The 26904-nt window shown below is 51.5% G+C and overlaps 1 protein-coding gene across 3 annotated transcripts; it reads left to right on the top strand.

The window, feature by feature from the left end:
• The first annotated feature begins 821 nt into the window (after positions 1-821).
• FOXRED2 (FAD dependent oxidoreductase domain containing 2) lies at positions 822-21891 on the top strand. 3 transcript variants are annotated; one of them, XM_063663025.1, is made up of 9 exons: positions 822-965; positions 2041-2568; positions 3699-3950; positions 4097-4366; positions 7061-7227; positions 10916-11081; positions 12870-13111; positions 15263-15433; positions 18808-21891. In XM_063663025.1, exons 2-9 carry the CDS (start codon positions 2042-2044, stop codon positions 19065-19067), a joined length of 2055 nt encoding a protein of 684 aa, XP_063519095.1. In that variant the 5' UTR covers positions 822-965; position 2041; the 3' UTR covers positions 19068-21891. The 3 variants fall into 3 exon arrangements, with proteins under 3 accessions (XP_063519095.1, XP_054325648.1, XP_063519096.1); XM_054469673.2 differs by lacking the exon at positions 822-965 and adding an exon at positions 1361-1457; XM_063663026.1 differs by lacking the exon at positions 822-965 and adding an exon at positions 1426-1554.
• Positions 21892-26904: the final 5013 nt, after the last annotated feature.

The raw sequence follows: 26904 nt of genomic DNA, 5'->3' as shown, positions 1-26904 counted from the left end.
TGGGTGACAGTAAGACTCGTCTCAAAAAGAAGAAATAAGACATCCCTACTTTATTTTTGGCAAAGTATTTTGCCTGACCTCTCTGGTTCCAATGCTTATTCAACAAATGCTTAAACTTCCGTATGTCAGATACTGGACAATTTCTGCTCTGACGGAGCTTTTCTCTGATGTTGACACAGGCTGAAGAAAGTAAATGACATTCGGCCAGGCGTGGTGGCTCACACCTGTAATCCCAGCACTTTGGGAGGCCAAGGCGGGCAGATCACGAGGTCAGGAGATCGAGACCATCCTGGCTAACACAGTGAAACCCCGTCTCTACTAAAAATACAAAAAATTAGCCGGGCGTGGTGGCGGGTGCCTGTAGTCCCAGCTACTCGGGAGGCTGGGGCAGAAAAATGGCGTGAACCTGGGAGGCGGAGCTTGCAGTGAGCCGAGATGGCGCCACTGCACTCCAGCCTGGGCGACAGAGCGAGACTCAGTCTCAAAAAAAAAAAAAAAGTAAGTAAATGACATTGTTTGGTAGGTACTTGTAGGCCTGAGAGGTCAGGGAAGTTTTTCTAAGGAGTCCCCAGCTACGATTTTTAATTAAAAGAATCTCCAGCCATGCAAAGCTGCAAGCTTGCAGTTCTTTCCACCTGCCCTTCCCACAAGAACACTCAGCCCCATTTCACTGGACTTTGAAGGTTCCTACACTGACCTCGTATTTCTTCCCATGTAAATCTCATGCAGGTGCCACATGCCACCCCTGGGAAGCCAACCTTGATCATCCAGTTCACGTTATCTCCCTCCTGCCACTTATCTTGCCTCCACTGTGTTTTAATTCCAGGCTCCACTTCCTGTGATTGTAAACATATCCCTTCATCCCTATGTCTCCATTTGACCAGTCAGCTACCAAATGTCGGAAACAATGCCTTGCCCGCCTCTCCTGTTTGGCGGAAGATCAGGACAGTCGTGTATGTTACTTGGTAAGCAGTACACTGAGTCACTGTAGCAAACGCTTGTTAATTGGCTTATCCGTCCCGGCTCCACCACGCTGGTTTCCAGTCCCACAAAACTGTGGTAGGCCAACTAGTTTTAGTGTTTGGCTACATTCATGGAATATGAGAGCTAGGATTAGCTCCAAAAATCACGTGCTCCCCTCCCTCCGTGTAGAGAGGCACATTTTAAAACGAAGGACCCAGTTCCCCATCCCGGATCTCCAGACCTTCCACCTTCGCGGGTACGCGCCAGCCCCAGGCCCCTCTGCTAGCCCCCGGAGCAGCGCACGCAGCACGTGCCCGCCTCTCCCGCGCGGGGCCGGAGCCGGCAGCCGGCCAGCTGGTCCCGGCGTGCCACGCGCCGCACACGTGACCCCGCCCCCTGCCATTGGTCCGGGCGCGAGGGGCGGGGCCGTCGCGGAGCGAGCGAGCCAAGCGCGGCCTCATTAGACCACGGGTTGCAGCCGGAGCGGCTGGGAGGTTCGCGCGCTTCTCGGGGGTCGGTCGGAGGCGGGGAGGCCGGAGCTGCGGGCGTAGGGACCTGGCGGCTCCTGAAGCGCACGCGGGCGGGCGGCGGGTGTGCGGGGCATCCCTGTCACGTGGCCGAAGAGCCTGGGCGCGCGGACCCTGGCAGGGGGCGGGGCGCACGCAGGCCACACCCCCTTCAGGCTCCCACCCGGGCGCTGGAGAGGGGCCAAGGCTTCTGGAAGGTCCAACCTGGAGGGTGGTTCAAAGGGGTGTTGGGCACCCTCAAATTAGGGGAAAATTGGGGAGTACTCTCTCCTTCCCCAGGGTGGAGGTTACTACAATCATAAGCAGGGAGCCGGTGCCCCTGAGGAAGGAGACCCTGAAGGAGATAAGATGGGGGGCTCGGGATTCCGGGGAGCCCCAGGTCCCAGCTTGAAACGGTGGAGTCCGGGCAAATGAGCTCTGAGGACGGCTTCTGGGCCTGGCCGTGACCCAGATTGCAGTGAGAGTTCCCGCAGGCCCTGCCTCTTTCTGGGCCTCGTGTCTCCCAGCCGCCCGGCCGGGTGCGAGGCCTTACCCCTCTGATCTGCTGCAGGATGGGCCTCTCCGCTGCGGCCCCGTTGTGGGGTCCCCCGGGGCTGCTTCTGGCCATCGCCCTGCACCCAGCGCTGTCGGTGCCCCCGCGTCGGGACTACTGCGTGCTGGGCGCTGGGCCCGCGGGCCTGCAGATGGCCTACTTCCTGCAGCGCGCCGGACGCGACTACGCAGTGTTCGAGCGGGCCCCACGGCCCGGCAGCTTCTTCACACGCTACCCGCGGCACCGCAAGCTCATCAGCATCAACAAGCGGTACACAGGCAAGGCTAACGCGGAGTTCAACCTCCGCCACGACTGGAACTCTCTGCTCAGCCACGACCCCCGGCTGCTCTTCAGACACTACTCGCGTGCCTACTTCCCCGACGCCCGCGACATGGTGCGCTACCTGGGCGACTTCGCGGACACACTGGGGCTCCGTGTCCAGTACAACACCACCATCGCCCACGTCACTCTGGACAAGGACCGACAGGCCTGGAATGGCCACTACTTCATCCTAACCGACCAGAAGGGCCAGGTGCATCAGTGCAGGTAAGGCCGGTTCCAGAGCTCACCTGCGGAAGCTGGGACCTTCCCCACACGAACCACACACCTTGGTTGGCCAGTAGGTGTGGGAGGAATGGACGAAAAAGGGTATTTCGCTTTTTTTTTTTTTTAAGACAGAGTCTCACTCTGTCACCCAGGCTGGAGTGCAATGGCACGAGCTCGGCTCACTGCAACCTCCGCCTCTCTAGTTCAAGCGATTCTCCTGTCTCAGCCTCCCCAGTAGCTGGGATTACAGGCACGCACCACCACACCCGGCTAATTTTTTTATATTTTTGGTGGAGATGAGGTTTCACGACGTTGGCCAGGCTGGTCTCAAACTTCTGACCTCAGGAGATCCACCCGCCTCAGCCTCCCCAAATGCTGGGATTACAGGTATGAGCCATCGCACCCAGCCTTCGATTCTATTTTTGAAACCTCCCTGTGATCAAAGCATTCTTCTGCAAGCTGGTAGGATCCAAGTCCCCAGCTGCCCTCCCCTGGATGGTGATCCTCACCAATGGAAGGAACAGGACTTTGGAATCAAGCCTATCTGTGTTTAGACTCTGGCTCTGCTGCCTTTAGGAGCTTTCAAGCCATGGGCCTGCAGGGCCTGTTCCTCCTCACCTGTAAAGCAGGCCACGTACCACTTCCAGGTTGCTTGGAGGAGTCAGAAAGATGGTGCACAGATACACTTAGTACAGGGCCTGGTACAGAATTTCTGCTCAGTAGATAGATATATCTGTCAGAGGACTCAGAAAGGGGAAAGTAGAATGTCAGGTTTCATTTCATCACCAACAGTCATACCTGATCTGACTGCTTATGTGCAAAGTTAGGTGAATTCTCCATTTCTCATACTGTCATCTTCTCCTCTCTCACAGGGCAAAATTAACCCCCAGTACAGTGCCAGGGAAAATACTGTGAGCTCAGGGAAAGGCAAGGGCAGAGCCTCTCAAGTGCACTGGGATGAGGGTGTAAACAGATGAATGAATGAAAAATGAATGAATGAATGTCCTATTTTCTTTTATGGGCCAGCGGTTGGAGCGAGGCAGGTGGGTGGGTGGGTCCAGGGAGTGGTTTTCACTTAGTGGTCTTATAGCTAAGAGACTAAGCCATCTTTCCTCTGTCCCCGCCTGCAGTGTCCTCCTTGTAGCCACTGGTTTATCAGTCCCCAACCAGGTTGACTTCCCTGGCTCTGAATACGCAGAGGGTTACGAGTCCGTGTCCGTGAACCCTGAGGACTTTATAGGCCAGAATGTGCTGATCCTGGGCCGTGGGAACTCGGCCTTTGAGACGGCAGAGAACATTTTGGGTGTCACAAACTTTATCCACATGCTCAGCCGCTCCCGGGTCCGTCTGTCCTGGGCCACCCACTACGTTGGAGACCTCAGGTAGGCCAAATCCCCACATGTGTGTTCCGTGCTGGGAGCCCAGAGTGTGGAAAGAGCCTTCCCAACCCTCCCCTGCCCTTCCTGACCCCAGCTGCACTGCCCAGCTTTCCTCTGAGTCTCTCTCCCTGCATTCTCTATGGGCCCAGAGCCATCAACAATGGCCTGCTGGATACCTACCAGCTGAAGTCCCTGGACGGGCTGCTCGAGTCTGACCTGACGGATCTGGCCATCCTGAAGGACAGCAAAGGCAAGTTCCATGTTACCCTGAAATTCTTCCTGGAAGAAGCCAGCACCAACCAGAGTGCCGACTCCATCACCCTCCCCCAGGACGACAATGACAACTTTGCCATGCGCGTGCCCTATGACCGGGTCATCCGCTGCCTGGGCTGGAACTTTGACTTCTCCATTTTCAATAAGTGAGTTCCATGCGGAAGGAGGTGGGCTCTCCTAGCAAACCCTCCTGACCCCTCCCTAGGGGAACAGGGTGGCTGTTCAGTAGGTTGGCGACAGAGCTCTCAGGACAGCACCCAAAGAATGGATGTGAGTGCTGCCTGATTTCCCTCCAGGACATGAGCTCTCTGACCATTGAGGGTCCCAAGTGGCCCCGAGGCCCTTGGTCCTGGAGTAGCACCAGCAGATCTTCATCAGCATTGGGAGCCTCCACCTGTGAGATGGAAAGGCCGGCTCAGAGAGAATACAGAGGGGAATTTGCTGGAAGGCAATGTAGCGTAGTGGCTGAGAGCACAGGTGCGGGGATTGTCCTGAGATTCTCTGCTTGCCAAATCTGTGACCTCGGCGAAAGTTATTTAACCACGCTGTGGCCCAGTATCCTCATGTCTAAAATGGGATTCAAAGTTTGTTTCTCATATGGTTATTGCGAGGATTGACATAAGAATATGCTTGGAGGCTGGGTGCGGTGGCTCACACCTGTAATCCCAGCACTTGGGGAGGCCGAGACAGGCGGATCACTTGTTAGGAGTTTGAGACCACCCTGGCCAACATGGTGAAACCCCATCTCTACTAAAAATACAAAAATTTAACCAAGTGTGGTGGTGGGTGCCTGTAATCCCAGCTACTCGGGAGGCTGAGGTGGGAGAATTGCTGGAACCTGGGAAGCGGAAGTTGCAGTGAGCCGAGATCACGCCACTGCACTCCAGCCTGGGTGACAGAGCGAGACTCTTATCTCAAAAAAAAAAAAAAAAAAAGAAGAAGAAAGAAGAATGTGTGCAGAGGCCAGGCGTGGTGGCTCATGGTCTCACACCTATAATCCCAGCACTTTGGGAGGCCAAGACGGGCATATTACTTCAGCTCAGGAGTTCAAGACTAGCCTGGGCAACATGGTGAAACCCCATCTCTACAAAAAATACAAAAATTAGCCAGGTGTGTTGGCATATGGCTGTGGTCCCAGCTACTCAGGAAACTGAGGTAGGAGGACTGCTTGAGCCCAGGAGGTCGAGGCTGTGGTGAGCTAAGAGCATGCCTCTGCATTCCAGCCTGGGCAACAGAGTGAGACCCTGTCTCAAAAAAAAAAAAAGAGATGGCTGGTCACAGTGGCTCATGCCTGTAATCCCAGCACTTTGGAAGGCTGAGGTGGGCGGATCACAGGGTTAGGAGTTCAAGACCAGCCTGACCAATGTAGTGAAACCCGGTCTCTACCAAAAATACAAAAAATTAGCCGGGCATGGTGGCACGTGCCTGTAATCCCAGCTACTCAGGAGGCTGAGGCAGGAGAATTGCCTGAACCTGGGAGGCGGAGGTTGCAGTGAGCTGAGACTGTGCCATTGTAGACTCCAGCCCAGGCGACAGTGCGAGATCTCTGTCTCAAAAACAAAAAAAAGAGAGGAGAGAAAGAAGAAGAGAGAGGGGAGAGAGAAAGAAAGGAAAGAAAGTGCTGGGAGCTAGGTGCAGTGATGAGTATCTAGCTACTCGGGAGGCTGAGGCAGGAGGATCACTGGAGCCCAGGAGGTCAAGGCTGCAGTGTGCTATGATCATGCCTGTGAATAGCTGCTACACTTCAACCTGGGCAACATAATAAAACCCTATCTCTTAAAATAAAGAAAGTACTTGGCATATATCATGTACTCAATAAAATGTTAGTTGCTAAAGTTATTTATCATTGTATTTTGAAGGGCTGTTTTATGAAGCCTAGACTTTAAACATTGCTGCCGACTACCTGGGGAGGTTTGGTATCAAAGCAGCATCCAGACTTTCACTTGCCTTCTGACCAGGGTGCAGAAAGACAAAGGAGAAGCTGGTGTGCCTGTCCAGACCCTCCTTTCCATCGGCCTCCCAAAGTGCTAGGATTATGGGCGTGAGCCACTGCGCCTGGCCTGATTTCATTTTTTTTTTGAGACAGAGCCTCACTCTGTTGCCCAGGCTGGAGTGCAATGGCATAATCTTGGCTCACTGCAACCTCTGCCTCCCAGGTTCAAGCGATTCTCCTGCCTCAGTCTCCAAGGTAGCTGGGATTACAGCCATTGCACCACCACCCCCAGCTAACTCTTTTTGTATTTATTCGTAGAAACGGGGTTTCACCAAGTTGTCCAGGCTGGTCTTGAACTCCTGACCTTGTGATCCGCCCGCCTCGGCCTCCCAAAGTGCTGGGATTACAGGCGTGAGCCACCTCGCCCAGCCAACTTCATCTCTTAAATGGAGATGATAATACCCACCTCCTAGGGTCATGGTGAGGTTTAAATGAGACGAGAAATGTAAGGCACCCAGTGCCAGTAATAAGTGCCACTGTAATAAGTGCCTCCTGGCTGGGTGCAGTGGCTCACGCCTGTAATACCAGCACTTTGGGAGGCCAAGGCAGATAGATCACCTAAGGTCAGGACATCGAGACCAGCCTGGCTAACGTGGTGAAACCTTGTCTCTACTAAAAATACAAAAATTAGCTGGGCATGGTGGCAGGAGCCTATAATCCCAGCTACTCGGGAGGCTGAGGCAGGATAATAGTTTGAACCCAGGAGGCAGAGGTTGCAGTGAGCCAAGATCACGCCATTGTACTCCAGCCTGGGCGACAAGAGCGAAACTCCATCTCAAAACTAACTAAATAAATAAGTGCCTCCTACATAGCAGCTATTTTCATGAACAGCCCTTTCCACTGACAGGTCCCTCAGACTTAACTCAGGAAATGCATTCGGCAAGAAGTACCCGCTGATTCGAGCTAGCTACGAATCCAAAGGAAGCCGGGGTCTGTTTATCCTGGGTACCGCCAGCCACTCAGTGGACTACCGGAAATCTGCTGGGGGCTTCATCCACGGATTCCGATACACAGGTGAGCCCAGCTGAGAAGGCAGAACTGTCCCCAGACGGAACCACTCTCAGCATTCCAGGTCTTATAAATCTACTCCTATGTCCAGAAGCATTAGGGGATTGCTTGTCAGTAGCTCATTTTCATAAATTGTCTTGGGGAAGTGACAACAGGTTTTTGTGGTCTGACGACATGTTTAGGAAAGTATCAGATAAAGTGTAAAAGTCCACACCTGTGGTCCTAGCTACTTGGGAGGCTGAGGCAGGAGGATCCCTTGAGTCCAGGAAGTCAAGGAGCAGTGAGCCATGATGATGCCACTGCACTCCAGCCTGGGTGACAGAGCAAGACTTGATCTCAAAAATAAAATAAAATTAAGTGTAGGCCAGGTGCAGTGGCTCACGCCTGTCATCCTAGCACTTTGGGAGGCCAAGGCAGGTGGATTGCTTCAGGCCAGGAGTTCAAGACCCAGCCTGGGCAACACGGCGAAACCCTGTCTCTACTAAAAATACAAAAATTAGCCAGGTGTGGTGATGCATGCCTGTAGTCCCAGCTACTCGGGAGGCTGGGGCATGAGAATTGCTTGAACCCGGGAGGTGGAGGTTGCAGTGAGCCAAGATCACACCAATGCACACCAGTCTGGGCGACGGAGTGAGACCCTGTCTCAAAAAGAATTAAAATCAAGCATAAAAGTAGATACATCTGGAAGTGGTATGTTACGTGCACAAGCCCCGGACAGGTTAAGTATCATGTGTTGGCAGGAACGCTGAGTTTGAAGAATGTGAACCTGGGTTCCTCCCCAGCTGGGTGGTCTTAGAGGTGAAGCTTCCAAACCCCTGATGGACATCCTAACATCACAGATGGAAATGAAGTGAACTCTCCACCATCATGGGTCCATTGTGAGAGCTAAATAAGGCAATACCTGGCCACCAAGCACCTATGATGCGCCAGGCCCATATAGACTCTTTGGGTACTGACACATTTCAATAAAGATTGCAATTGGGGCCAGACACAGTGGCTCACGCCTGTAATCCCAGCACTTTGGGAAGCCAAGGCAGACAGATCACCTGAGGTTGGGCGTTCGAGACCAGCCTGACCAACATGGAGAAACTCTGTCTGTACTAAAAATACAAAATTAGCCAGGTGTGGTGGCACATGCCTGTATCCCAGCTACTCAGGAGGCTGAGGCAGGAGAATTGCTTGAACCCAGGAGGTGGAGGTTGCGGTGAGCTGAGATTGCACCATTGCACTCCAGCTTGGGCAACAAGAGCGAAACTCCATCTCAAAAAAAGAAAAATGCAATTGGATTATATCAGTTCTTTTTCAAAACTCTCAGTACCAAGGGTATAAATTTTCTGCTAACTTGAGAATGTTTACAAAGAAAATACTAAAATATCTTTTAAAAACATAATTCTATTTATTGCACTAAAATAATCCCCAACCGAAAATTGATACTTGTGATTTTAGGAGTAAATGAGAAATAAAAAGGAAGTGAGAGAGATGAATTCACGCATGTTGGGTGACTTCAGTGGGCTGAGCACTGAACACATGACCCTGGCAGGGCCGCCAACACCCCGAAAGGTGGGTGTGAAATCTCCATTTTCCTCAAGAGTGTAAAACTCTGAGGCTCAGAGTTTTGGTGATTTTCTCACTGTTATGGGAATTAAACTCCAAGGCCCAGGAGCTTTCCTGAAAGACACTTTCTACAAAGGTCTTCTCTTCTTTCATAGAAAGCAAATCAGTGCCCTCTCTGTGGAGAGGAGTCTAAAATGTTAGATGTGGCCAGGTGGGTGGGTCACGCCTGTCATCCCAGCACTTTGGTAGACTGAGGTGGGTGGATCACTTGAGGGCAGGAGTTCGAGACCAGCCTGGCCAGTATGGTGAAATCCCATCTCTACTTAAAATACAAAATTAGCCGGGCATGGTGGCGGGCGCCTGTAATCCCAACTACTCAGGAGGCTGAGGCAGGAGAATCACTTGAACCTTGGAGGTGGAGATTGCAGTGAGCCAAGTCCATGCCATTGCACTCCAGCCTGGGCAAAAAGAGTGAAACTCTGTCTCAAAAATAAATACATAAATAAAAATTAGATGTTCCTTTTCCTGTGGTTAACCTTCTGAGAAGGACAGAGTGTTGGTTGAAATTCACTCAGTGAGGCATACAATATTCAGTTAGATGAGTCCATTTGAAAGAATGGAGTCATAATCTTATAGCTGAGCTTTAAAAAGTTAGTAATATTATTATTTTTTGAGACAGTGTCTCGTCCTGTTTCCCAGGCTGCAGTACAGTGGCGCCGTCTCAGCTCACTGCAGCCTCGATTTCGCAGACTCAAGCCATCTTCCCACCTCAGCCTTCTGTGTGGCTGGGACTTCAGGCGTGCATCACCACACCCAGCTAATTTTGTTGTTTTTATTTTTGTGTGGTAGGGACAAGGTTCCGCCATGTTGCCCAGGCTGGTCTCAAACTCCCAAGCTCAAGCGATCCACCCACCTCAGCCTCCCAAAGTGTTGGGATTACAGGCATGAGCCACCATGCCTAGCCTGAGCATCAAAAATGTGAAAATATAGGGAACTACGGGGAGTAATCTTTATATTCTGCCAGTCAAAGACATTCAATATTTATATTTCTTTTTTCTTTTTAAAGACAGTAAGGCAGGCTGGGCTTGGTGGCTCACGCCTATAATCCCAGCATTTTGGGAGGCCAAGGCCGGCAGATCAGCTTAGGTCAGAAGTTCGAGACCAGCCTGACCAACATGGTGAAACCCCATCTCTACTTAAAATACAAAAATTAGCCAGGCTTGTAATCCCTACTACTTGGGAGGCTGAGGCAGGAGCATCACTTCAATCCAGGAAGCGGAGGTTGCAGTGAGCGAAGATCGCACCACTGCGCTCCAGCCTGGGTATCAGAGTGAGACTCTGTCTCAAAAATAAGAAGAAGAATGAAGACGGTAAGGTGGACTTTATTCCAGGTTAGAGGACTACAACAATAAGTGTAGGGACCACTGCAGAGGGGTCTTACAGTACGGGCAAAGGATTGGACTCAATTCTGGGAGTCGGTTCCTCCTGGAACTTGGGAGGCGGAGGTCGCAGTGAGCCGAGATCGCGCCACTGCACTCCAGCCTGGGCAACAGAGCAAGACCCTGTCTCAAAAAAATAAAATAAAAAATATTTTATAAAAGAACTTAGAGACAGATGGATTTAGGCTGTGAAAGAGAGGGCGAAATCAAAGATTTCCGTAAGCGTGTCTATGATGGAAACAGAGCTGTGAAGGGGGAAGTTTTCTGGGGAAGGCTCGGTGTCGGACTTGACGTTCCTTATGTGAGGTGGGTCCAGTGGGACTCCCACGTGTGGATGGCCTGAAGCAGGGGCAGATGGACTCTGGCCTGGAGACCAACTCCAGCCGTGCTCACTCCTTTGCCTGTTGTCTTGGCCGCTTTTACGTTAGGAGCAGAATTGAGCAGCATCACTGAGTCGTGTATGACCCACAAAGCAGAGAATATGGATTGTCTGGCCCTTTCCAGAAAATACCTGCTGGCCCTGCTCTAAAGGCAGCTGCCCTCTCCTCCCCTCATGGGTTCACCACCTACACATTTGCTCTGGGCCATGGAGACCAGTGTGTATGGCGTTCTCAGGGGTTGGTGAGGCCTGGGCATCCTTCCCGGTGACCAGAGATAAAATGGTAAGTGCAGTGTGCCGTTCCTCCCTCTGGCTGTTCCAGTGCGTGCTGTTCACCGGCTCCTGGAGCACCGCCACCACAGCATCACCTGGCCCGCTACCAAGCTCCCCATCACACAGCTGACCAGCTCCATCGTGCGACGCGTGAATGAGGCTTCTGGGCTCTACCAGATGTTCGGTGTGCTGGCCGATGTCATCCTGTTGAAGGAGTGAGTAGCCCGTCCCCACCCTACTCTCCTCGGCCCAGCTTCCCCCCACATGCCGCATAGCGCTTCTCTTCCTATTCCAGGTGTGGGGTGCCCAGTTCTTTCCTAAGATGAAGGCTGCTGTGGGGAGCATGTCTGTTCTGGGGAAAAACAATGACATCAACTCTACAGACAGTCCTATGAGTGGCCACGGGCACATTAGTGAGCCTCTCTGAGCCCTTCTTCCTCATCTGCAAAATGGGGATAATTGTGCCTACCTTGCAGCAATAAAGGAAGAAGTAAAGGTCACTTGTGGAAAGTGTTTGGCATCACGTGGATGAGCAGTAGTCAGAGGCAGCCACATGGATCTCAGAGCTCCCTCAGGCCAGAGCCTCGCCAGCCACCATCGTCAGAGTCAATTTAGTGATAAGCAGCAGATCCCAGAGGATGGACAGTTCCTGAGAAGGAAACGGTGCAGAGCACAGAGGGGTGAGGGGCAGGGGGAGACAGGTGGCAGGGAGAAGCAGGGGAGCAACCTTCAGTCGGAGGGAACAGCCCAATCCAAAGGCAGGGCATGCTATAGCACACCAAGTTCAGGGACTTGCAGGTAGCGCAGCTGCTCTCTGCACAAAACCCTCGCATCACCCTCCACACCCCTGCCCCTCTTTTTTTTTCTCTTGAGACAGTCTCACTCTGTCACCCAGGCTGGAGTGCAGTGGTGCGATCTCTGCTCACTGCAACATCTGCCTCCTGGGCTCAAGCACTTCTCCTGCCTCAGCCTCCTAAGTAGCTGGGATTACAGGCACCCGCCACCATGCCTGGCTAATTTTTTTTTTTGACTCAGAGTCTCGCTATGTCTTGCCCGGGCTGGAGTGCAGTGGTGCGATCTTGGCTCACTGCAGCCCACCTCCGAGGTTCAAGCGATTCTCGTGTCTCAGCCTCCCGAGTAGCTGGGATTACAGGCCCACGCCACCACACCTGGCTAATTTTGTATTTTTAGTAGAGACTGGGTTTCACCATGTTGGCTAGGCTGGTCTCAAACTCCTGACCTCAGGTGATCCACCCGCCTTGGTCTCCTAAAGTGCTGAGATTACAGGTGTGAGTCAGCACGCCTGGCACCCCTGTCTCAACACCCCGCATGCAAACCATGGGCAAGTCTTGTCACCTCTCCCTTCAGATGATGTCTGGAGCCCAACCAGCTCTCACCTGCTCTACCACCACCATCTCGGTCCCGATCACCAGGCTGTGTCACCTACACCCATACAACAGCCGCCCCACTTGGCCTGGGGTCTGTTCTCAGCACAGTAACCAGAGTGGTCCTTAGAAACCTGAGGCACGCTGATCCCAGCTCTGCTCAGTCCTCCCCAGCAACCAGCAGTGTCACCTCTCAGGCCAGACGACCCCTCACGTCTCATTGTGGGAGGCGCAGCCCTCCTTGACCTGACATCTCAGGCCTCCGGCCCCCTCTCCTGCCCTCTGCCCCCTGTTCACTCTCCTCAGCCACGTCGGCCTCTTCTGTTCCTTGAACACAAAGTGCTCACATACTCCTCAGGGCTTTTTCCTGACTGTTCTCTCTGCCTGGGACACTCTTTCCCCAGATATCCCATTCAGGTTACATGGAATTTTCTGGACTCTATCCCACATGTGCGTGAGAGCTGAGCTGAAACAGTAATTTTAAGTGAGGGGTGCACTGCTTGATTGACGCTCCTTAGACGGGGAGATACACATGCACACACGCATGCTCACCCCTGGGCCGCACCCCTCACCTCTGCCACAGTACTGAGGGCCTCCCCCGCGTTGCCGTTCTCCCAGGAATTCCACGGCCTTTGAGTACCTGGAGGAGTTCCCCATACAGATGCTGGCCCAGCTGGAGACACTCACAGGGAGGAAGGCAAAGCACGGGCTCTTCGTCATCAACATGGAATATGGCAGAAATTTCTCTGGCCCCGACAAGGACGTCTTCTTTGATGACCGGTCTGTGGGGCACACGGAAGACGCCTGGCAGTCTAACTTTCTCCATCCCGTCATCTACTACTACAGACATCTCCCCACCGGTGAGTAGGTCTCTGCCCTTCCCCAACCTGTGGGCTCCTCAGACCTCACCGTCTGCAAGGTTGTCACCCACCCTGAAACCTTCACACACATGCTCAGCTGACAGGTGAGATGGCTGCGGGACTCTGCCTAGAGACCACTTGGGCAGAAGGTCCGAGAACGATGAATGATGCTTCCAGATTCTGACACATACCGTGACTGGCACAGGCCATGGGGGGAGTGTCATGCTTTCCGCCAGGCACTGTGTAGTAAGAGGGACACGGCCCCGCTGCAGGTCTCCAGAGGAGGCTGACTATGGTGGGGCATGAGGGGTCTGAAGAGTAGAGGGAACCGGAGCTGGTTAACACGGTACAGAGAAACTGGGCAAAATCCCCAGGCCTGTCATTTTGTCACTGTGTGACCTTGGACCATTACTTAACCTCTCTGAGCCTTAACCTCCCCTCTGTAAAATGGGGATTACAACAGTACCTTTCTTGTAGGGTTCCATGAGGTTAAACCTGACAGCATACACAGAATGCCAGCCCAGTGCAGGCACAGAGTAGCTACCGATAAATGAACAACCTCAGGAACGCACCCCCTGCTTCAGAGCTTGAAGGGCAGTCAGGTGGAAGAGGGTGGTTTAAACAGGGGTTGTTCCCGAAGGCAGAAGTCGTGTCAGCAGGTAGCAGTGATGGGTGCAGGTCTGTGGTCAGTATAAGGAGGCACTAAGAGGCTGGGCACAGTGGCTCACGACTGTAATCCCAGCACTTTGAGAGACCAAGGCAAGCAGATTATAAGGTCAGGAGTTCAAGACCAGCCTGGCCAAAATGGTGAAACCCCATCTCTAAAAAAACATGAAAAAAATGCAAAAATTAGCTGGGCATGGTGGCACGTGCCTGTAATCCCAGCTATTCAGGAGGCTGAGGCAGGAGAATTGCTTGAACCAGGATCCGGGAGGCAGAGGTTGCAGTGAGCCGAGATTGCACCACTGCACTCCAGCCTGGGCTACAGAGCAAGACTCTGTCCCAAAAAAAAAAGGCCGGGTGTGGTCGCTCACGCCTGTAATCCCAGCACTTTGGGAGGCTGAGGTGGGCAGATCACGAGGTCAGGAGGTCGAGACTATCCTGGCCAACATAGTGAAACCCCGTCTCTAATAAAAATACAAAAATTAGCCGGGCGTGGTGGCGCACGCCTGTAGTCCCAGCTACTGGGGAGGCTGAGGCAGGAGAATCGCTTGAACCCAGGAGGCAGAGGCTGCAGTGAGCCAAGATTGTGCCACTGCCCTCTAGCCTGGGCGACAGAGCGAGACTCTGTCTCAAAAAAAAAGAAAAAGGAGGCACTAAGAGTTAAAGCTGTTCAGTGGCTGAATTGGTCACCTCCAAATTCAGGTTTCCCAGTATAGCGATGGCCGAGTCATGACTCGATGGCCATCTGACTGGGACACCACAGAAGGGAGCCCATACCAGGGAGAAGCTGAACTAGATGAGTGCTGAGACCCCTCGCCTCTATCTGAGTCTTCTCATAGAAAGGGCAGTTTGAAAGCAGCCACAGCCAGGCGCAGTGGCTCATGCCTGTAATCCCAGCACTTTGGGAGGCTGAGGCGGGTGGGTCACCTGAGGTCAGGAGTTTGAGACCAGCCTGGCCAACACGGTAGAGACTAGAAACCCCGTCTCTACTAAAAATGTAAAATATGAGCTGGGTGTGGTGGCGGGCACCTGTAATCCCAGCTACTCTGGAGGCAGAGGCACAAGAATCGCTTGAACCCAGGAGGTGGAGGTTGCGGTGAGCCTAAATTGTGCCACTGCATGACAGCCTGTGCAATAGAGCGAGACTGTCTCAAACAAATAATAATAAAAAATAAAAAGAAAGCAGCCACAGAGATCTCAGTCCATGTGAGTCTTAGAGAAATGCCAGCCTCAAGTTATTAGTTTCAGCACTGCCTTCCGAAACCACAAGGGAAAAGCCTAGTTCCTCTTCCTCATGGCAGCCTTTCAAATATCTGCAGGTGGCTCTTGAACAGGCTGACCACAGCCCAGCATGGGAGGCTGTCGGGAAAGCCAAGCACGAGCGAATGAGGGAAGTGTTTGGGCTGTGCGGGATCCGTGCTGTGTTGGCCCAAGGAGGGGAAGCCCAGCCTCGCAGCTCTGACATGGCCCCCTCTTTCCTCCCCACAGAACAGGAGGTGAGGTTCCGCCCTGCACACTGGCCCCTGCCTCGGCCCACGGCCATCCATCACATCGTGGAAGACTTCTTAACAGACTGGACCGCCCCGATCGGGCACATCCTACCTCTGAGGCGCTTCCTAGAGAACTGTTTGGACACCGATTTGCGAAGCTTCTATGCAGGTAACTTAAGCTCCCAGAAGGACAAAGGGTCTGAGCTCCAGGTTGAAGAAAGGTCGCAGAGACCCAAGCCCCGTGGAGTTTCAGGACCCATATCTGGAAATCCAAACCCCAGACTACTGTTCCCGACAATGCCGTGGGCTAAATTACAACACACCTAAAAATAATGGATAATATGTCTTCTCTTTTTTTTTTTTTGAGATGGAGTCTCACTCTTGCCCAGGCTGGAGTGTAGTGGCACAATCTCAGCTCACTACAACCTCCGCCTCCCGGGTTCAAGCGATTCTCCTGCCTCAGCCTCCCAAGAAGCTGGGACTACAGGCGCATGCCACCATGCCCAACTAATTTTTTTATTTTTTAGTAGAGATGGGGTTTCACCATATTGGCCAGGCTGGTCTCGAACTCCTGACCTCGTGATCTGCCTGCCTCAGCCTCCCGAAGTGTTGGGATTACAAGTGTGAGCCACCGCACCCAGCCGATAATATGTCTTTTCAAAAGGATTAGCAGAGCCAGGTGCCATGGGAAGGTGCCAGGGCCGGGTGTGAGTGGGAAGACAGAGCTGGAGCAGGATGGGAGGCCTGTTTAGAGACACTCAAATAAAGCTTGGATCTCAGCAGGGAAGCTGGGAGCCAAAATCCTCCAAAGGAGGAGATAGATGACATGCATGGTTTTTGCCCTAGATAAAGTGGGAGAGAAAAATCTCTGAAAATATTCAACCAGTAGGCCCCACTTGTGTAAATCTGGGGCCAGACTTCATGAGATCATTGAGCTGTAGAAATCACAGAAGCAAATGCACACCTTCTCAAAAAATACACTTTTAGGCCAGGTGCAGTGGCTCACGCCTGTAATCTCAGCACTTTGGGAGGCCGAGGTAGGCGGATCACCTGAGGTCAGGAGTTGGAGACCAGCCCTGGCCAACATGGTGAAACCCCATTTCTACTAAAAGTACAAAAATTAGCTGGGGATGGTGGTGGGCGCCTGTAATCCCAGCTACCTACTCGGGAGGCTGAGGCAGGAGAATCGTTTGAACCCGGAAGGCGGATGTTGCAGTGAGCCGAGATCATGCCACTGCACTCCAGCCTGGGCAACAGAGCGAGACTCCGTCTCAAAACCACCAACAACAAAAATGCCAAGGTGTGTAAGGGAGTGAATTCCCACCCTGAGTTGTGGGTCCCACCAGTGCATCATCCCAGGCCCTTTAGCCTCCTGTCTCCGACTTTCTAGACACTGTTTGACTGTACAGGCCACTGTGTGCTGCTGCCTTGGACTGGAGAGAATCCCCCCAGCAGAAGGCCAGCTGGCATAGTGGCAGCCGTCCCTCCGTTACTGTAGCTGATGTGCAGCTGCTAGTGCTGGCCCCAGATTCTGCCGGGCATCTGAGCCCCCTGCAGAGGGGATGATGTCGTCAGAAGGTGGTGCCTGCCAAACAGCCACCTTGCTGCCCTCCCAGTCTTCCCACTCGCGCATCTGTCCTCTGGCGCATCTGCTCTCTTACCCGCTTGGAGAGGATTGCCATGGCCTGGCCTCCCAGGGGCCTCCATGCTAAGAGTCAGAAATAAACAGGAAGTCATATTTCTGGAGCACCTTTCAGCCTGGTCACCCATGGAAGCCTCACGACATCCTTTGTACTGTGCCCATTTTTCACTGGAGATAGAGGGGCTCAGGGAGGCAAGAAGGCTTGCTCAGAGTTACAGAAGGACTCCAGCCCATTCCTGACACTTCGTCTGCCCTTGTCTCTAACTCCCTCAGAAGGCTGAGCCCATATCTGTGTCAGCTCTTCTGTTTGTTTAAAGTCTTATAAGTACTTGGCTAAACGACTTTTTCTCACTGTATTAGTCTGTTCTCACATTGCTACAAATACCTGAGACTGTGTAATTTATAAAGAAACAGGTTTAATTGGCTCATAGTTCTGCAGGCTGTATGTTCGCATGGCAGCATCTATTTCTGGATGCTGGATCACTCCTGTAATCCCAGCACTTTGGGAGGCCGAGCCAGGCAGATAACTTGAGGTCAGGAGTTCAAGACAAGCCAGGCCAACATGGTGAAACCCTGTCCCTACTTAAAAAACATAAAAATTAGCTGGGCGTGGTGGCGGGCACCTGTAGTCTTAGCTACTGGGGAGGCTGAGGCAGGAGAGTCACTTGAACCCAGAAGGCAGAGGTTCCAGTTAGCTGGGATCGTGCCACTGCACTCCAGCCTGCCTGGGCAACAGAGGGAGACTCTGCCTCAAGAAAAAAAAAGAAAAAGAAACTGCTCCCGTGATGCAGTCACCTCCCAGCAGCCCCACCTCCAGCATTAGAGATTGCATTTCAACATGAGATTTGGGCAGGGACACAGACCCAAACTATGTCACCCACCTTCCCTACCTTCATTCTCATTCCCACAAGGAACTCCCAGCCCTAGTGTTTGTTCCTTTCAGTAGCTTCTCTCTTTGCATGGCTTCTTTTGGTTGTTTCTTCATATTTCTTTTTCTTTCTTTTTTTTTTCGAGACAGAGTCTCTGTCACCCAGGCTGGAGTGCAGTGGCATGATCTTGGCTCACTGCAACCTCCGCCTCCTGAATTCGAGTGATTCTCCTGCCCCAGCCTCCCGAGTAGCTGGGATTACAGGTGTTCGTCACCACACCTGGCTAATTTTTGTATTTTTACTAAAGACGGGGTTTCTTTTTCATGATGTTGGCCAGGCTGGTCTCGAAGTCCTAACCTCAGGTGATCCACCTGCCTCGGCCTCCCAAAGTTGTGGGATTAAGGCGTAAGCCACCACGCCCGGCCGTTTCTTCATATTTCTACATGATAAGTATCCACAGCTATCTTGTGATTGACCAAATTTGATTCATGCACCAGCTTTCTGTTGTGGGACAGATGAGGATATACCCGTTTTTCTTTATCCCCCACACTGTTTAGATCAGAACTTTGCACGTGGTATTTGCAACTCAAATGTTGTTGAGGGACTGCGTCTTTGCAGGCAGATCTGAGCTCACAGTGAGACTGACCACTGAGTTCCCAGCCGCACCAGGCCGAGGGTCTGCTCATGAAGGTTGGAGCCCCGCCCCCAGTGTGGTCGCCTGCAGAGCCCAGTGCTCAGCCCTGATCTCTGGGAGCTGAGGCATTGCTGTGGTTTGCTTTTATTTTGGAGCCTTGTTCTTCCAGAGTGTCAAGGCAGCCCCCTGCCCTGGAGCCTCCTGGAGGGTCATGATTCATGACCTACTCAGGTTGGATGTGAGATGCCCAGAAAGGTCAGCTCCCAGTTTCAAGGGATGGAAGATACCAGGCAAGGCCTGCAGTGAAGCCCCCACACCTGGCATTGGCAGCTCCCCTTTCTGCACCCCTCCCCACACGTCCCAGCCTGGCTCATTCTCCTCGTTTTGCTTTTGTGTAGAGTCCTGCTTCCTGTTCGCCCTCACACGCCAGAAGCTGCCGCCCTTTTGCCAGCAGGGGTACCTGAGGATGCAGGGACTCGTGAGTACCGAGAGCCTTCGGCAGCACAGAGTGGAGAGCAGGCTCCTGCGGGACTATGCCCTCACAGGCAGGCGCCTGGAGGACAGCAGCCAGCAGCCTGGCGACCAAGAGCCACTAGGTTCCCCCCTGGTTCCAGGGCCTCTGGCTCAGTCCCTCGATAGCAACAAAGAGGAGCTCTGACTGTCCCTTCCTAGGCTGTGGGCACAGTGGCCAGGCCTCCCCACCTAGGCCTGTGGTCAGTCCCTCTTTCCCCGCAACCTCACACTCCCGCCAATGCGTGATTGCCAAAGACCACTCAGATCATGGCAGTGACTGCAGCAAAGCCACCAGACGGCACGTGAGGGCTGAAAGTCGGGGATGCGGTGGTCTCCTCCCTCCTGTCAGGGGGCAGAAGAAGGGCTTCCTCTGCCAGGTGGGAGCTGCCTTCCCCAGCCCAGCTTGTCTGCAATGGAGCTGTCACTGAGCCCCAGGCCAGCCCAGTTCTGCCCCCTCTCAAGTGTTCCTTTTCCTTCCAAGCCCTTCCTCAGATGGGCCTGCATCATGCCTGTGGAGCGCTTCACAGGGGAAACCCATCCGCATCTTAAGGGTTTGTGGCAAGCGCTTTAAAACAAAAGCTCTGATATCCTCAACAACCACAACGGGCAGGTGGGATTGTTGCCCCAGATGACTACTGAAGACACCAGCTGAGGGATGTCAAGTAATTCCAGGGACCCCCAGCTGGGAGTCCCCGTCTGTGTCACTTGCCACACACTGCCTCAACCTCCCCGCCCCATTTTCAGCAGGGTTTGGACTTAACTACGGAGCCCAAGAGGGTCAGCCCTGCTTATCATCATAGGCCCAGCAGGCTGATCTCGAGCAGCGATAGGACAGCTCCCTGCAAAGCCATCTTATCTCAGCAACTTTCTCCCTGAGCAGCAGGATTCAGAGCTACTCTCCCCAGTTGCACCCCCTGACTCATCTTCCAGCTGGCTCTTCTCTCCCATCCTACTCCCTTCTGTCTCCCTGCCCTCTGCCATCCTGAACCATGCCTTGCTTCTAACCTGCCTGGTCAAGTTTTGTGAAACTTACCCTGCTGTCTCTGGGGCGGGCACCCATATGTGCTCACCATGTGTAAGGTGACATTTCCTAATGCCTTTGTGTGATAATGATGATGAATTTGGTTCCTAGTCTCTTCTTCGTTGTCCTTCCTCACCAGCAGTCTGCACTCTCCCATCAGGCGTCTTAGTCTCATTTATAAGTGTATAAGATAATCACAGTAATTTTTCAAAGCCCAGGATCATAGGGGATTGCTTTTTCACTGGTTCTTACTAACTCTTCATGTATCCACTCAGAATTCCAAGGACAATCCCAGCACTCTGGGAGGCCCAGGCAGGTGGATCACCTGAGGTCAGAGGTTTGAGACCAGTCTGACCAACATGAAGAAACCCCATCTCTACTAAAAATACAAAATTAGCCAGGCATGGTAGCACATGTCTATAATCCCAGCTACTGGAGAGGCTGAGGCAGGAGAATCACTTAAACCCGGGAAGCAGAGGTTGCGGTGAGCCGAGATTGCGCCATTGCACTCCAGCCTGGGTAACAAGAGGGAAACTCCGTCTCAAAAAATAAATTAATTAAATTAAATTAAAGTAAAGCATGCGCTGGGTACAGTTGCTCACACCTGTAATCCCAGCACTTTGGGAGGCCAAAGAGGGCCGATCACCTGAGCTCAGGAATTCGAGACCAGCCTGGCCAACATAGCAAAACCTTGTCTCTACTAAAAGTAAAAAAATTAGCTGGGCATGGTGGAGCATGCCTGTCATCCCAGCTACTTGAGAAACTGAGGCAGGAGAATTGCTTGAACCTGGGAGGTGGAGGTTGCAGTGAGCAGAGACCGAGCCACTGTACTCCAGCCTAGGTGACAAAGCAAGGCCCGCAGTGAAGCCCCCACACCCCATCTCAAAAAAATAAAAAAGAAAAAAGAACAAAGTATGCTACAATAAAAGTGAAAAGAGAAAAAGAATTCCAAGAACCCGGGCTTTCTGGATCCAAAGCTCTTTCATGGGGATGTCCTCTTCCCCTCTTGGCTAGGTCCAGACTTTTTCTTTTTCTTTTTTTTTTTTTTTGCAATGGATTTCGCTTTTGTCACCCAGGCTGGAGTGCAATGGCATGATGTTGGCTCACTGCAACTTCTGCCTCCCGGGTCTAAACAATTCTCCTGCCTCAACCTCCCGAGTAGTTGGGATTACAAGCACCTGCCACCACGCCCAGCTAATTTTTGTATTTTTAGTAGAGACAGGGTTTCACCACGTTGGCCAGGCTGGTCTCGAACTCCTGACCTCAGGTGATCCGCCTGTCTTGGCCTCCTAAAGTGTTGGGATTACAGGCATGAGCCACTGCGCCCAGCCCAGTCCAGACTTTTTAACTACCTGGCCCCACTGCAGACACAGTTCCCTCCAGTCCTTCCCAGAGTTACAAGAAGAGGACTCCAGTAGCCTTATTCTGTCAGGGATGAATTGTTTACCCTATGATAATGTAGGATATCATAAATTCTTCAAAGGTTTTAGCCTGTAATTTGTTAAGTACAATGAGTTCTGAGATCCTCTCCAAAGAACCAATGTATCAGTATGTTCAGCTCCCGTTATTTGTTCTTCATTTTAAATTTTAACTTCCTCATTCTTTGTCTCCTTGCCCCTAGTTTCAGTAAACAATCCCCTCCTAGCCTCTGTCACCTGCTTTGACCTGAGTCACCTTTAGTCACCTGGTCCGAAACCGTCTTTCCTGTCGAAACTGCTCACCCCACCACTCTGGCTTATACCCCTGCTCTCTTTAAAATAGCCAGTCGGAATTAGCTTAGATTGTGTGGTCCAACCCTAGCCAATAGGGGAACAATACAGCAGTAGGGGGTACCTGCATCAGGGATAAGAACCCATCCCCCTCCCTTGTTCAAGTGTGCTCTCGCCATTGCACCATCCACAAGACGCACCCTTGTATAGAAGTAAAATTGCCTTGCTGAGAAAATGTATGTTTGAGTGCTATTTCTTTTGTGGCACTGAAAATTTATTTCTAACAAATTTGGGGTCTCATTCGGGATTCCCATTCTCCTCTGAGGAGGGTCTAGACCTCTCCCATGAGGAGGCACGTCCCACTGCCTTGTTGCAGTGGCCGCAGGGGTAAGGAATCGAGACCCACCAGTGTGACGAATAAACCTATACTCTCAGCAAGGCGGAAAGAAACGGGCTGGCGACCTGGGGGAAAGGATCCTCATGTACCACAGCAACCAAGTAACTCTGCAGAGACCAAGCTAAGAAACATCACAGGGGCGACAAAGTATTTCCTTGGTGGTCAGGATATTCTGGGGGTTGAAAGCGTGCGTGAATGCAAGGAGCCTCCAGCAGGTGGGGCTAAAGGATAGGCAAGACATCTCCAATAGGGGAGATTGAGCTTAACCAGGACCCAAGATGGGAAATGCCCCAGGTAAGGTAAGAGATAAAAAGGAGAAAGCTAGCAACAGTAATATTCCCCCTAATAATCCCCTAGGCCTAATGTTAAAATGTTAGAAGGATAATGAAAGGACCAAAAACAAAAGCAGCTGCTGTCCCAGACCCTTCTCCTATCCCTGATGTCCCCTTTCTTACAACCCTGCCTCTTGAGAATCGTCCCAAGAGCCCACTCACTACCAACCTAAGTACCCTTCCCTTAAAGGACTTCAACGTGAGATAGAGCAATGTAAAAAAGATATTCAGAACTTCTCTTTCCCCTCTTCTCGGGGGAAGAAAGAGGCATGATCCATAGAGCTGCTATGGGAGCCTAGGAACACGAACACCCTCCTGGCCAAAACGTTCCTACAGGAGATCAAAAAACTACCACCCAAGACCCCCAGTGGGACAATAACAACGCAGCCCACCGAGAAAATATGCAGGACCTTAAGGAATTGATAATAAAGGGGATTAAAGCATCAGTACCCCGAGGCTGGGCGCAGTGGCTCACGCCTGTAATCCCAGCACTTTGGGAGGCCGAGGATGGCAGATCATGAGGTCAGGAGATCAAGACCATCCTGGCCAACACAGTGAAACCCCGTCTCTACCAAAAAATACAAAAAAATTAGCTGGGCATAGTGGCAGGCACCTGTAGTCCCAGCTACTCAGGAGGCTGAGGCAGGAGAATGGCGTGAACCCAGAAGGCGGAGCTTGCAGTGAGCCGAGATCACGCCACTGCATTCCAGCACTCTAGCCTGGGCGACAGAGCAAGGCTCCGTCTCAAAAAAAAAAAAAAAAATTGGTACCCCGAACTCAGTATCTTACCCGAATATTTGATATACAGCAAGGGAAAGATGAAGGGCCTATAGAATTTTTAGATAGATTAAAGGAACAAATGAGAAAATACACTGGTCTAGGTCTCAAGAATCTTCTTGGGCAGGGAATGTTAAAACTTCATTTTGTCACTAACAGTTGGCCAGATATTAACAAGAAATTACAAAAGATAGAGAACAAGAAATTACAAAAGATAGAGAACTAGAAAGATAAACCTATAGAAGAGCTTCTAAGAGAAGCCCAAAAAGTATATATAAGAAAAGATGAAGAAAAACAAAAGTAGAAGGCAAAAATTTCGCTGTCCACCATACAATAAAGTACCCAGGGGGCCAGAACCTTTAAAGAACCTAGACTGAGGGCCGGGCGCGGCGGCTCACACCTGTAATCCCAGCACTTTGGGAGGCCAAGGCGGGCGGATCACGAGGTCAGGAGACCAAGACCATCCTGGCTAACATGGTGAAACCCCGTCTCTACTAAAAAAAAGTAGCCGGGCATGGTGGTGGGCACCTGTAGTCCCAGCTACTCGGGAGGCTGAGGCAGGAAAATGGCGTGAACCCAGGAGGCGGAGGTTGCAGTGAGCCAAGATCGCGCCACTACACTCCAGCTTGGGCGACAGAGCGAGACTCCATCTCAAAAAAAAAAAAAAAAAAAAAAAAAAAGAACCTAGACCCCCACTCTCCAGGCAATATATAGGGTAGGAAAGAGTAAAGCCAGGAAACTCAAAGGTAGAGAAAAAAAAACTTAGAGGAGAAAGACTGACAGAACAGAGGGAGTCAGAGAGAGAGAAAGAGACAGAGGCAGAGAGAGAGACAGAGGCAAAAAGGGAAAGAGAGAGGCAGAGAGAAAGGCAAAGGGAGAGAGAGAGTCAAAGAGGAAGAGAGAGGCAGAGAGAAAGGCAAAGAGAGAGAGAGTGAGAGAGAAAAAGAGGCAGAGAGGGAGAGGCAAAGGGAGAGAAAGAGGACAAAATAAATGTTTCAAATTAAAAATAGGTCACTTCAAAAGAAAATGTCCCAAATGGGAAAAAGAACAAAAGTCACATATAAAAGCAAATCAGCTAATATTAAATTTCTGTTTATTCCAGAGGCAGGAACAAACCTATTAATGCTAAAATTTGGCTTAGGCCTCTGTATTAATCAGGGAAAATTCCTCCCCTCCCTAAACTTGCTCCCCACCGCAGACAAAGAACTCATTCATCCCAAGGTATGGTCAAAAGACGAGAATCAAGGAAAGTTACAGATTGCTCAAGTTTCATGTTAAATTACAAACCCCTGGGGAAGTAGTAAAGAGAAAGCAATGTATCCTATTCCTTTCAAAGCCGGGGTGAATTTAAAACCTATCATTGATAATTGAAGGTCTTCTCCGTGATGGACGTCTTAAACCCTGTATGTCTCCCTGTAACACTCCAATACTGCCTGTAAAGACACCAGGCAGGTCATACCGATTAGCGCAAGACCTTAGAGCTTTTTTTTTTTTTTTTGAGACGGAGTCTTGCTCTTTTGCCCAGGCCAGAGTGCAGTGGCACTATCTCGGCTCACTGCAAGCTCCGCCTCCCGGGTTCACGCCATTCTCCTGCCTCAGCCTCCCGAGTAGCTGGGGCTACAGGCATGTACCACCATGCTCGGCTAATTTTTGTATTTTTAGTAGAGATGGGGTTTCACAATGTTGGCCAGGCTGGTCTCGAACTCCTGACCTCAAGTGAACTGCCCGCCTTGGCCTCCCAAAATGCTGGGATTACAGGTGTGAGCCACCACGCCTGGCCCCATGTTTGTTTTTTTAAAAAGCTGATCACTACCCACTAAATTCATTTTGCAAACCCACTGATGTCCATATCCTGCAGTTTGAAAAACACTGCAATAAATATTGGTAAGAGGTAGGAGAAGTTTTACCCTTAGCCCAGGCTGCCAGTCCTGGCTTCCTTCCCTTTGCCTCTCAGCTGTGCCCTGAGCCTGCTTGTGACTAAGCCAGACCCAGGCCAGCTCAGCTCTAGCTGGACAGAGGAGCCACCATGTAGCTGAGAGCCCTTTTGTAGCGCGCCGAGAGCTCAGCCTTCTCTATGTGTCTCTCAGGCTTTCCCTGCAGGAGTCATCAGGCAGCAATGATGTGGATTCTGTCTTTACTGCAACCCTCAGCCCAACTATGAGAAAGGCATTCTTCCCATTGCTCAGATGAGAAGCCTGAGGCCGATCAGGGTGAAGTGACTATGGGATAAGGACAGACAGGACTGGTCCTCCTTTGAAATTTAGAATGTGAATTAGGCAGGAAAATTGGCTCTCTAGAAAATACTGTGGAAGTGCTGAATAGGATTGACAGGTGGCTGTGGAAAAGAAAGTGCTAGAGACACAGAAAACCGATACAAAAATAGGCAGGGCGGCCAGGTGCGGTGGCTCACGCCTGTTATCCCAGCACTTTGGGAAGCCGAGGCGAGCGATAACTTAAGGTCAGGAGTTCGAGACCAGCCTGACTAACATGGTGAAACCCAGTCTGTACCAAAAATATAAAAAATTAGCTGAGTGTGGTGGTGCTTGCCTGTAATCCCAAGTACTTGGGGGGCTGAGGCAGGAGAATCGCTTGAACCCTGGAGGTGGAGGTTGCGGTGAGCCAAGATCATGCCACTGCACTCCAGCCTGGCTACAGAGCAAGACTCCGTCTCAAAAAAAAAAAAAAGAAAAGAAAAGAGGCTGGGTGCGGTGGCTCACGCCTGTAATTCCAGCACTTTGGGAGGCCCAGGTGGGCAGATCACGAGGTCAACAGATCAAGACCATCCTAGCCAACATGGTGAAACTCCGTCTCTACTAAAAATATAAAAATTAGCTGGGCGTGGTGAGGCACGCCTGTAGTCCCAGCTACTCCGGAGGCAGAGGGAGAAGAATCCCTTGAACCCAGGAGGCAGAGGTTGCAGTGAGCCAAGATCGCGCCATTGCACTCCAGCCTGGGCAACAAGAGCGAGACTCTGTCTCAAAAAAAAAAAAAAAAAATTGATTAACAGTTTGGAAGCTGCCTGTTCTTTTAAAAACGCTCTTTCAGCTGCTGCTAATCCGAGTGTATATTCAGGACAACTTGAATCTCTGCTCCGAGTTGCAGTCTTCGAACTTGACCCAAAAAAACTCCCTGCTTAAATTAAGCTCGCCTCAGTTTTCATTTGTTTTCCTTTAGGTGGACACAGACAAGGGCCACTTAAAGGATGGCCCCTAAACTCCTGGGTGAGTTCTTTTACATATAAAGGGCATCATGCCTTTGAGGAGCTTAGCTTTACATATTAAATGGAGAAACAGAACCTGTCAACATCTGTAGGAAGTGGACGGCGCCAGTTATAAACATGAGGCCAGGCAAGGTGGCTCACCCCTGTAATCCCAGCACTTTGGGAGGCTGAAGCGGGCGATCACTTGAGCTCAGGAGTTCCAGACCAGCCTGGCCAACATGGTGAAACCCCCTCTCTACTAAAAATACAAAAATCAGCCCGGCGTGGTGGCGCGCGCCTGTAATCCCAGCTACCTGGGAGGCTGAGGCAGGAAAATCGCTTGAACCCGGGAGTTGGATGTTGCAGTGAGCAGAGATCGCGCCACTACACTCTAGCCTGGGAGACAGAGCGAGACTCTGTCATTAATAAATAAATCTATGTAAATAAAATAAATCAACAGGAGTTGGCAAAATCCAAAACCACGGGGACCTCTCAACTGCCTTTTCTCCCTTAAGTACCCTCCATTGCTAGCCCTGCTCCATCACCT

The sequence above is a fragment of the Pongo pygmaeus genome, chromosome 23, assembly GCF_028885625.2.
Source record: "Pongo pygmaeus isolate AG05252 chromosome 23, NHGRI_mPonPyg2-v2.0_pri, whole genome shotgun sequence".
NCBI classification, from domain to species: domain Eukaryota; kingdom Metazoa; phylum Chordata; class Mammalia; order Primates; family Hominidae; genus Pongo; species Pongo pygmaeus.
Note: the sequence above shows the minus strand (reverse complement) of the source record. Positions and strands in the feature narration are given on the sequence as shown.